The 12,500-nt window shown below is 49.1% G+C and overlaps 1 protein-coding gene across 1 annotated transcript in view; it reads right to left on the bottom strand.

Annotated features, from left to right (window-relative positions):
- mast1b (microtubule associated serine/threonine kinase 1b) overlaps positions 1–7,023 on the bottom strand; it is a 39,011-nt gene extending 31,988 nt beyond the window's left edge. Inside the window, exons 1-2 of the mRNA XM_035525077.1 lie at positions 6,199–7,023; positions 43–71 (exon numbers count right to left, since the gene is read on the bottom strand). Coding sequence (XP_035380970.1) covers positions 43–71; positions 6,199–6,237 — 68 coding nt within the window. The 5' untranslated portion in view covers positions 6,238–7,023. The remainder of the gene's footprint in view (positions 1–42; positions 72–6,198) is intronic.
- Between the last annotated feature and the right edge of the window lie 5,477 nt (positions 7,024–12,500).

Here is a 12,500-nt window from a genome sequence, read left to right on the forward strand (position 1 = left end):
TGAATGGTCCAGGGTGTTGGGCGGGGAGGTTGTGACACTCACCTGCTGTTTTTACGGGGCAGAGGAAGGTCCTTCTTTGCAAAAGCAGCAGGTAGATGAGGGAAGAGAGGAAAAAGAGAGAGAGAAAAGAAAAGAAAGATCAGGTAGGCACTGGACACACAGTTTACACTATCAGAGACGTCCCTCGCACTGGACACACCGTTTACACTGTCAGAGACGTCCCTCGCACTGGACACACCGTTTACACTGTCAGAGACGTCCCTCGCACTGGACACACCGTTTACACTGTCAGAGACGTCCCTCGCACTGGACACACCGTTTACACTGCCAGAGACGTCCCTCGCACTGGACACACCGTTTACACTGTCAGAGACGTCCCTCGCACTGGACACACAGTTTACACTGTCAGAGACGTCCCTCGCACTGGACACACCGTTTACACTGTCAGAGACGTCCCTCGCACTGGACACACCGTTTACACTGTCAGAGACGTCCCTCGCACTGGACACACCGTTTACACTGTCAGAGACGTCCCTCGCACTGGACACACCGTTTACACTGTCAGAGACGTCCCTCGCACTGGACACACCGTTTACACTGTCAGAGACGTCCCTCGCACTGGACACACCGTTTACACTGTCAGAGACGTCCCTCGCACTGGACACACAGTTTACACTGTCAGAGACGTCCCTCGCACTGGACACACAGTTTGCACTGTCAAGAGATGTCCCTCGCACTGGACACACAGTTTACACTGTCAGAGAAGTCCCTCGCACTGGACACAGTTTACACTGCCAGAGGAGTCCCTTGCACTGTATAGAGTTTACACTGCCAGAGACGTCCCTCGCACTGTACACACAGTTTACACTGCCAGAGACGTCCCTCGCACTGGACACACAGTTTACACTGTCAGAGACGTCCCTCGCACTGGACACACAGTTTACACTGTCAGAGAAGTCCCTCGCACTGGACACACAGTTTACACTGTCAGAGAAGTCCCTCGCACTGGACACAGTTTACACTGCCAGAGGAGTCCCTTGCACTGTATAGAGTTTACACTGCCAGAGACGTCCCTTGCACTGTACAGATATTTACACTTTCAGAGACGTCCCTCGCACTGTACACACAGTTTACACTGCCAGAGACGTCCCTCGCACTGTACACACAGTTTACACTGCCAGAGATGTCCCTCGCACTGGACACACAGTTTACACTGTCAGAGACGTCCCTCGCACTGGACACACAGTTTACACTGTCAGAGAAGTCCCTCACACTGAACACACAGTTTACACTGTCAGAGAAGTCCCTCGCACTGGACACAGTTTACACTGCCAGAGGAGTCCCTTGCACTGTATAGAGTTTACACTGCCAGAGACGTCCCTTGCACTGTACACAGTTTACACTGTCAGAGACGTCCCTCGCACTGTACACAGTTTACACTGTCAGACGTCCCTCGCACTGTACAGTTTACAGTGTCAAAGACGTCCCTCGCACTGTACAGATATTTACACTTTCAGAGACGTCCCTCGCACTGTACACAGTTTACACTGCCAGAGACGTCCCTCGCACTGGACACAGTTTACACTGTCAGAGACGTCCCTCACACTGGACACACTGTACATACAGTTCCTCTCACTGTACATACATCCCTCCCACTGTACATACTGTACACACAGTTTCCACTGGAGATGTCCCTGTGACTATGTGTGTGTGTGTGTGTGTGTGTGTGTGTGTGTGTGTGTATGTAAATTCATGCCAGTGTTTTGCTGTCTCTGTAGATTACTGCCTCCACTGGGCCCTGTAGCTCCTAACAAGACTCATTATTCTGGAAGAACATTAAACAAGATCCCTCAGGATACAGACAGAGAGAGAGAGGGAAAGTGAGAGGGAGAGAGAGAGGGGGGAGGGAGATAGAGGGAGAGAGGGAGACAAAGGGGGAGAGAAAGAGAGAGATGGAGAGGGAGAGAGAGAGGGAGAGACAAACAGGGAGAGAGGAAGAGAGAGAGCGAGACATAAATATTCTCTGCTAGAAGAACACGTTTTCTTTTCATGCTCATTCTATTGTCTGTCTGGTTGTGTGTGTGGGGGGGGGGTGCGCGCATTTATCGTTTTGTCATTGTGTCTGAATACTGAGACCCTATTATTCTTCCCTTCTCCTCTAAGACAAACAGATTTGGGACACCATGCACCATCAGTCCCAGTCCTGGGCCTGTTTATGGGGTCAGACTAGTCAGCTTCTCCCTGACTGGTCTGACTGGGGCTGTGTACAGAGTCACACTGGTCCAGCTTCTGACTCTCTCTCTCTCTCTCTCTCTCTCTCTCTCTCTCTCTCTCTCTCTCTCTCTCTCTCTCACTTACTCTCTTTCTCTCTGGCCAGCCATTGATAAATTCCATTAGCATTGATTGCCAGGCATTGCTAATCAATAAAGCTGTTTGGTTAACCTTGCTCCAAAAGCTGCTTATGGGTGCATCTGGGACTGAATGATCCAGTTCAGTTTCTGGAACTGAGGGGTTTTGACCATAAGATTCAGTTGTGCCTCTATGATTTGGTGATCTATGTAAAAGACAGAGAAGAGAAGGATCTTATTTCAGTACCATGGACAGAGACCATGTCTATCACTATATTCATGTCTATACATGTTACAGAAGGCAAAATCTGGACCTGAATCAGCTCTCTTAGTCTAAAGCTTGACAGACATAGACTCATGTGGAAAAAAAGAAGAACCTACTGCTGGTCCATAAAGTTTAGTTCTCCTCTGTTCTCATCTACTGGTTCCTCTGTGACTCATTCTCAGCTCTGAGATGTTTAATTATAGCTCCTCCATGAGTCTCTTCTCTCTGTTCTGCTCTGCTCCCACTGGCCTAAAGTGGTGTGTGTGTGCGTGTGCGTACATTTATCATGAAAAGTGACCCTGAAATGGGCGATCAAACATCAGAGCAGAGGCAGTGTGAGGCACATACCTCTTAAACAAATCTCTTACAGTCTTTCTTAAATGCACATTTTGAAAAACAATAGAGGTGATCAAGGTCTGTGGAAATCTGTGCAAAGTCTTTCAAGGTCTGTGGAAATCTGGAAAATATAACTTAAATCGATGTGTCTTCCTTAGCATATGGTGACACTATTTTAAAAACAGCAACTATTGTTCAACTTACACTAAAAGCATTGCTTGGTCAAATGTGAATTACTTTTCTTTTTCAAAGATTTAATTTAAAGTGAGCCAATAACTCCGTCCTCTACAGTGTGCTTGCTAACCATGTTCCTGTGGTGAGTGACAGGTGACTCCGCCTACACTGGCACATCGCTTTGGGACTTCCTCTGCTGCTAGGACAATCATTAAGACACAGAACCCACCTGATGTCACGCGTCAGTGACATCACAGTCACAGTCACTCCTCGGTGACATCACAGTCACGGTCACTTCTCAGTGACATCACAGTCGCGGTCACTCCTCAGTGACATCACAGTCGCGGTCACTCCTCAGTGACATCACAGTCGCGGTCACTCCTCAGTGACATCACAGTCGCGGTCACTCCTCAGTGACATAGTCAGGTGATCCCCCCCCCCACCAAGCTTATTCTCTCTCTCCCGCTCCCTCTTTCTCTCTCCTCTCTATGGTCGGAGTTTGACAGCACAACGATGTCTTCTGATACTCTTAGTGTGCTGAGAGAGACCAGGATAGCTCTCAAACCCGCGCCCCACAAGCTAAGCACACCTGCCTAAGGTTTGTACTTGCGTGTCGCACTGGTCTTTTTTAAGAATTCTCACAACAATTCTAGAGTGGCTATTAAATGGTAGAATTGGGAATTCTGGGAATAATGGGAACATGTTGAATGCTGTTTGAAGCTAAGTCGTTTCGACTCTGCTATCAGGGATTTGAACCCGTGCACAAGCTGACTGCGGATAAGGATGTTTATGCTCGCTAATTACACTCTTAAGACTGAAAGAAAAGGTAATACTCCTACATTCACAAAGAGTTGCGTCACAGTGAGCTACGGAACAGATCCATGTGGGAAGAACGCTGCCCGCTAGGGAACACTAAGGCTCCACATTTCCAGTTCTGGAGGGCCATTGCAGCACGGCCCAGTTTAGTACTTAATCTGCATATTACACAGCAGTTGCAGCTGATTGATTAATTATTCCAATCCACAGTGGAGCGAGGAAAACACCCCGGAGTGCTGGGAGCCTCTCCGACTGGAACACAGTTTTGTGTTTTGGAGACAGTACTCTTTCCAGCATGTGTCCAGACCCTGTGGTGAAATTCTTTCTGAGCAAGAAGGGGAGAGACATCGGGCCATGGTCATCGCGCTGATATGAGCATCCTGTCTCACGGCAGAAACATCCAGAACTTAACTCTGAATTGGATGTGGACAGGCTGGCTGATAAGGGTTAAGACCAGGATTAACTGGAACTTATACTCACTGAGAGAGACACAGTGAGAGAGAGAAAGACATTGAGAGTGAGACAGTGAAGAGAGAGACAGTGAAGGGAAAGATCAGTGACGCACACAGGAAGAAAGCAAAAATTAAAATGAGGAGACGCAAACATGCAGAAGGAGTGAGCAAAGAAAGGAGACACACTTCCCACTCGAGATTGAAATCAGTGATGTCTGGCTGGATAGAATCTACAGTGTCCCAGCAATTTTTTAAAAACCCACACCAGCTCAAAATAGCCACCGCTGGCGTTGTGCCAGTCACGGGCGTCATGCCCGTTGCAGTCACGCATCTGTATGAGAAAGGGTTTGATTGATTAGCCAATCAGCTGCGACAGAGGGACGGGCGGCGCCAGCAGAGTGGCATGAGAAGCAGACGCAGGCGGCGGTGGAAATGACCAGAGGGCTGTCTACCACAGCCCTGCGGTTTATCACCACACAGCCTGACCCCAACATCTCCCAGGGGTCACATCAGGGCTTTGCTTGGTCTTTTAGTCAATCAAGCATAAATAAGATTTGGTCAAACTAATGAAGGACAACCTTTACCAATGCGGAAATGAAGTATTCGCAATTGTGTTTTTCTTTTGTGTGCACTGCAAGAACGTGTAGCACTGTAACTACAAAATGATTTTTTTTTTTTTTGGTCCACATGACAGCCTCTCAGAAGCTCTTCGGGTCGTTATCTGCTCAAGCACAAGATGTCAGGACACCGTGAGGATGCCTGAATGCTTTAGGCATTGTTGTGCCAATGGTCCTCATAATGACACTCCTCCTGGTCCTTGTGTAGAGAAACACTTCAGCCCAGCTGACAGGTGAGGGCGTTAATTACACTGGAGCAGACACAGGCTCATCTACCCATAATGCCTCTGTCCAGTTCTCTGTGGCACCATAAAGCAATAAATTATGGACGTGACCTCTGACCTTTGGTCTCCAGAGACTGCCATATGCCAGCAACAGAGGAGCAACCTGCCAGGGGGTGTAGCCAGGCTCTTCACTGCAGTGTGTGTGTGTGTGGTAGTCGGGGGGGGGGGGGGGGGGGGGGGGGGTGTCTGTGCATGTGTGTCAGATGGAGAGGAGAGACCCAAGGGACACAACAAACCGTTAGAGGACAATTATTTTCGCGTCAAGCCAACAACCTTTCCCCTGTGTCTACAACACACACACAGAATCCTAAAGACACACACAGACACATAATCCTAACAACCATTTGTAAAACAGCATGGCTCTCTGCTCACAGGTATATACAGACAGCAAACCCAAACACACACACACACACTCCCGTCTTGTTGTAAAATTCTGAATGAATCTGAAAATCAACGTGCCTACTGCTGTCTGCTGTGTGTGACAGAGTAATACCCTTTGTCTTCCTGAGAGTGGGAAAACAGACAGCCACGGGTCCTTTCAAAAGGATGCCTGTTCCACGCTCTTATCTTAAAAATATAGATTATAGATAGTCTGCGACCCAAGGTTTTTTTTTTAAAGCAGAACCTCTGTTGAAAGCCTGCCATCGCCCAGGGCCAAGCTCTGTTCACGCCCGGGTAATAAGACGCAAAACTCCTACATGTTACCGCAAAAACGCGGAAGGTTTCCAGTTTCTCTTCTGTACTCGTACGTCGCATATCCTCCCGTGGCGATTCCTCGGCGACATGTCCACACATGCTTCGAACTGATATTCCGTGAGCCCGCACATCGTGACATGCGCGCACGAAAAAGCTCGTGCTGTAAACACGAGACGCGCGGGGTCAGACGCCGAATGATTACAATCTCACCTGCAGCCTGCGGCGCCGAATAATCCCGGTATCGTCCATTCTTGTAGTGTCGAAGGTCCCGGTACGCCTGTCCCGTCACGGAACGATCTTCCGTGTTTACTCTGCCTCGCAGGGGCTGTTCATGAACCGGGCCGCCGCTCGTAAAGACCAAGCGGGGAGCACTCAGTCCAGAACCCCGCCGAAGTCGACCGGAGACCCGCGGAACGCTGAATGCATCACACAAAGATCAGCTTTGCGGAGGTAAATTGTCCCATCACCGCGGGTCGTCCTTAAAAGGTCCGCTAATGCTCGTGAAAAGCGCAGACGTACCGCTACCGCCCATATTCCAGCAGTCGACGTCGAAACGTAATGCGCCTTTCGGTAAAGGCGGCGAGGTGTGACCTACGTACTGTCCCAGACAGACAACGACACCATCACGGCTGAGCAATCGTTTCCGTCTCGTTCTTCCAGTCGGCCGTTAACTAAGAACACGGCGCTTTGGGAACAACCAAAGCCAACTCATAAACGTGACGGGGAGGGTGGGAAAATGAGAACACAGCAGTTCTGCAACGGAAAAAAAAACCCACGACCGACCGCCCCGCTTCAAAATAACCGTCACGTCCTCAAAAAGTGCGAGACATCGGCTCGGAGACGGAAGACTCCCGTTCCGCTCTGCAAAACGTCCAGAAATGCGAGACGCCTGCAATGCAAACGTGCGTCGTAACGGCGCGCACAGACTCCGCGGACACAATCCCAAGTGTGCGTTCGCCGTTCGTCCGTGCTCGGCTAACCCCTGCCTCGAGCTCATCGGTGGCGTTTAACGGTGCTGCTGATTCGCCAAAGTCCACGCGCTCCTTTTATGCTCGAGGGAAGCGACCGAGCCACAGCCTACGTAACGGGTGTGTGTGCGCGTACGCGTCTCGCGCTCTATTCGCGCCACGGAGGTCTGTCGTTCCTCCAACCCGTCTGTCCCTCCTCCGGGTCGCTTTTATTTAGCACTCGGGCGGCTGGCCGCGTGGCGTCGTCACGTTTGCTCGCTTTGACAGGTGACCCTTTAAGACCGTGAAACAGTTTTACCAAGATTAACGCGTGTGTGTTGGATAGAGCAGGCGTGCATGAATGCAGAATGTGTGCAGCGATATACAGACGTCTCCCCTTACATCGGTGTGTCTTAACTGGCCATAAAGTTATTAAATAGGGCAATGTACAGAGACACACACACGCACTCCTGTGGTCGTCTGTGACGATGAAGGAAAAAGGGTTTGGGAAAAGCAACACTGGAAACACAAGGGTTAGTCACGAGGACACCTCCCTCTTTAGGGGAATGCGTGCGGAATGGACGGAACGAGTTCGTACGAGCTAGCGCGCTCCAGAATTGCGACTTTCTCCGTGTGTGTGTGTTTCCATGCAGCATATGGTGTGTTCATCCACACTCTTTTACACGTGTTACATCATCCCAGCGCACGGGCCGGTCGATGAAGCTGAGTTATACACAGCGACCAAAGGCGTCGTCATGTTCACACATGGTCCGGTGAGTCACAGGCAAGAAGAGACAACGACGCACTAAAGCTGTCGCCCCAACACGCTAGAAATGAAATATTATCCAGCACTACACGGTTGTGTTTATTAAAATACCATTAAAATACCAAAAACAGGCAATACCGTCCTTATTCTAATGCAGTTAAATATTTATTAAAGCTTTTATAATGTTACTTTTTTCTCGTTTACTAGGGTGAGGTTGGTTTAGTACTGCAGTAATCTACAGTCTCCTGGTATAAGCCTTCACACCTCTCTCTCGCTCACACACACACACACACACACACACACACACACACACACACACACACACACACACATATACACTGTAAGATCTAACAGCTGCACAGCTGGAACTCGTTCCAGTGCTTTGAACTTCTGTTGCTAATGCATGAGTGGAGATGATTCAGTTGTTATAGCTTGGTGTCTTGGCATTGCTCATGACAGTGTGTGTGTGTGTGTGTGTGTGAGTGTATGAACGAGTGTGTAAGAGGGTGGGGGTATCAATGTGCATGAGCACTTACTGGAAATGCATTAGCTTATTAACCTTAAGGAAAGAGACACCAGCGTTTAGAAGGTTCAGCAAGTCTCCTACCATCAGGCGGATAGCGGCTGGATTACTGCGCTTAACATTCTGAACGCACCAGTGTGATTTATGTGTTATGACAGGATTAAACCCAGCCAAGATTAAGGCCAGCACGTTGCCTTATATGCGGCGCCTTCATTATCCAAACATCCTGAAACAAACCGTACATCTTAGCGTGTTTACCTCACACCTGTAGGGGTGCCGTGAGAGACAGCACCAAGGGCAAAGTGGGGTGAAGTAGACTGATGGGTAATCTCACAGCAGTGACACAAAGCCGGCTGCTTGGAGAACATGACCTGGAGAAAGCCGTTCTTAACCCTAGTTTCTTCCTACTTTCTGAAATTTGTTTTTCTTTTGTCTTTTTGAATTTTCCATACACTTGTATTTTTTAATCTGGATGATAAAGAGCAAATAAGGGACAACAGAGTATGAAACATGGTTCTTTCCTTCTCTTTTCTCCGGTATAGCTCATCCAGGTTTAGCAGAGACCTTGCGCTGGCCTCCCCGGCACTGTTCCACAGTTTGGCGCTGCGTAGCCTGTCATCCCCAGCATGTCCACGGGGAGGCAGTGTTACGTCTGCACACTGCACGCCTGAGACTGGCAAGCGCAGGCCGTTTTGGGACAGCTCATGGGATGTTATTTTAGCCTCTTTGACTGTGAATGAGAGAGTTGTTACAGTAAAAGCAGAAAGTGGAGGAGGGAGTTAATGTAATAAATGCAAGTGTGTGGTAGGGATATGTGTGTGGTAGGTCATGCATGTCTGTGTTTGTGCCTTTTCTGTACATCTGCCTTTTATGCTTACCAAAAATGATGTGTGTGTGTGTGTGTGTGTGTGTGTGTGTGTGATCTGTATGTGCCTGCTTTGATCTCCAGAGGGCAGATTCCAGTGTTAGTACAGCACAAACAGGGGTAGAGAAAGAAACTAAACCTCCCATTCACTATAATTAAGAGGGGGTGGGTGGGGGATGGAGGGGACCCTCCAAACGCCGCACACAAGCTGTCGGACCGTGAGAACGAATGAGCCGTGTCTCTAAACACACTCAGCAGCCAGACACACTTGGCCACGCCCGTGATGCTCGCTGACGACTGAGGCGCCGTGCGTAAAAGCATTACTAATCTGGCAGAGCTCAAGCAGTTATTGGAAGTTAATCCCATTTAGGGACGGCTCTGGCTCTGGCCCGGCCAGCGTGAGTATGCGTCAGCGAGCATCGGCTCTACAGTGGAAACGCAGTGGCAGCAGTTCCTGCAGTGGAAACGCAGTGGCAGCAGGTCCTGCAGTGGAAAAGCAGTGGCAGCAGGTCCTGCAGTGGAAACGCAGTGGCAGCAGTTCCTGCAGTGGTAATGCAGTGGCAGTAGTTCCTGCAGCTTCAGCAGGCCGTCCTGCTGGAACTGAACACTGGTGCAAGGCCTTCGCGATCGGCAGGGTGTTCCACTCTGAAAGGATCGGCGCTGTACGGGCGCGTGTGTTCTGCAGTGTGTTTTGCCATATTGGAAATGTACCGCGGCTAGCGTGTGCGCGCGTGCGTGTGACACGCTAAAGAGACACGCATGGCTGGGATGCGTTTGTCCTCACATCACAGTCACACTGTCCCAGTCTCCCCTGCTGAAGTAGGTCAGTTAGGGTGGGGTTGATGGAGAGAGAGAGAGAGAGAGAGAGAGAGAGAGAGAGAGAGAGAGAGAGAGAGAGGGAGGAGAGGGGAGAGAGAGAGAGAGAGAGAGAGTGAGAGAGGGAGAGAGAGAGGAGAGGGGAGAGAGAGAGGGAGGAGAGGGGAGAGAGAGAGAGAGAGAGAGAGAGAGAGTGAGAGAGAGAGAGAGAGAGAGAGAGAGGGAGGAGAGGGGAGAGAGAGAGAGAGAGAGAGTGAGAGAGGGAGAGAGAGAGGAGAGGGGAGAGAGAGAGTGAGGCGAGGGGAGAGAGAGTGTGAGGAGATGGGAGCGAGAGAGAGAGAGAGAGAGTGAGAGAGAGAGAGAGAGAGAGGGAGGAGAGGGGAGAGAGAGAGAGAGAGAGAGAGAGAGGGAGAGAGAGAGAGGAGAGGGGAGAGAGAGAGGGAGGAGAGGGGAGAGAGAGAGAGAGGGAGGAGAGGGGAGAGAGAGAGAGAGAGTGAGAGAGAGAGAGAGAGAGAGAGAGGGAGAGGGAGAGAGAGAGGAGAGGGGAGAGAGAGGGAGGAGAGGGGAGAGAGAGAGAGGGAGAGGGGAGAGAGAGAGAGAGAGAGGCAGGAGAGGGGAATTAGTAGAGGGCTGAGGCACAAAATAATTGATAGAGCACTGTGAGAGAACTAACCTCTTAAACTTCACACTTATTATTTAGTTATTAATCTAAAGGCATAATATTAAATAACTACGTCGAAATTAATATGAAAGGAAGGCACTTACAGGTACTTACGAGAGAGGAATGCCACAGGACGCACCTTGCGGCCAGACTACCTATAACATCCCCACAGGACACGTCGTACAGGCAGCCTCTCCCAAATTATTCTTACATAATGAACTATTATTTAAATGACATTTAAATCACGGAATTTACACACAGGCCTCAGTCCTTTGCAAACCCTGACGTCTCCGTGTCTCTGCAGGTTGTGGATACAGCGGTTAGAGGCACAGTGGAACCGAACAGGCCAAGCGTCTGCGGGAAGTGGACCCGTACACACGAGGATGGATGAGGAGCTCGAGCAGCACAGCTGCTGAAAACCTGTAGACGCCGTCTACAGACGGCGAAATATGCCGGAGCCTTTAATTATGGCAGGTAGAATATCCCCTCGGGGCCTTTTATTATGGAAGGTGGAACATTGCTTTGTAGTTCTTCCTCAGTAATTACAGGTTCCAGGTGACTGACTGCATTTGTGCTGGTTTTTAGCTCCCCAGCTGTATCCATCTAGGAGGGCCATTTTATCTCCCTGTTCTGTTACGCAGTGGACGGTCTAGCGTAGAGGATTTCACTGACGTTTGGTGTCTGCCGTGTGATGTACCTCTCTCCCCTTCATGGGACAGGCTGCAGCGTCTTGCTATCACTTCTGATAGCTGCACGGTTGAATGAGATGTATCAGATCAGAGAATTCACTGTAATGTGAATTTTAAAAAATACTCTCTTTGGATTTCCCCTTGCTAAATTTATCCATAAACCTCTGTACACTAACCCCCATAAGACAGCATAGTCACAAACTCCCATAACACTAATGGAGTCCTGGTCATATTTATGGGATTACTACACTAGAGTGGGATTTTTTCAAGCGATGGCCTTAAACCTATTGTCTAAATTTCATCACGTGACAATGTATGGAAGTACAGTAACGTAATACAACCCTAACACACCTAGTTCCTGTCATAACCCTCCGTGACCCTCCAAAAGTGGCGCATGCCCTCTCTTTTGAATGTGACCGGCCAGTCTACGCTGGTGCATTACTGACACCTGCGGACTGGAAACATTAATAACCGTCTCAGTTCCACACCCAGACTGAGAACTGAACTGCTGCATGGATGGAGCGTCATTTGACTAATCTTGTGAAAAGCGCAGCTGGATCTCCAAGCTGAGTGCTCTCCTCCTCAGAAAACTGATTCATTTTTAGTTACTGTGGTTTGCAAACCAGTGACTTAGCTGTTCAGCTGTTGTCTATTCCAGCGATCCAGCGTTTTTGATTAAATCCCACTGGTCCAACTGCATTTGATAAATCCTTCACACCAGTTGAATAAAGATTTACTCATTTCTTTAACAGCTGTTGCTAATGTGTACTAATTGAAGTATCTTGAATGATAATCAGTCCTTTACAATATTCGTAAATAAAGTAGCATCATTAATGTGATCAGATACTGCCTCCATATTCCAAGTCTATAAGAGAGACCTGCTTTACCATCCACGCCACAGTCGATCCCACAGCCGCGTATGCACACGTGCATGTCAGTAATGTGCCACACACACACACACACACACACACACACACACAGAATACATCCACACTTACACACACACACACACACACACACACACACGCGCACACACACACACACACACACACACAGAATACATCCACACTTACACACGCATACACACAGAATACATCCACACTTACACACACACACACACACAGAATACATCCACACTTACACACACACACACGCATACACACGCACACACACACACACACACACAGAATACATCCACACTTACACACACAAACTCACACACACACAGAATACATCCACACTTAC

The sequence above is a fragment of the Electrophorus electricus genome, chromosome 4 (genome assembly GCF_013358815.1).
Source record: "Electrophorus electricus isolate fEleEle1 chromosome 4, fEleEle1.pri, whole genome shotgun sequence".
Classification (NCBI taxonomy): Eukaryota; Metazoa; Chordata; class Actinopteri; order Gymnotiformes; family Gymnotidae; genus Electrophorus; species Electrophorus electricus.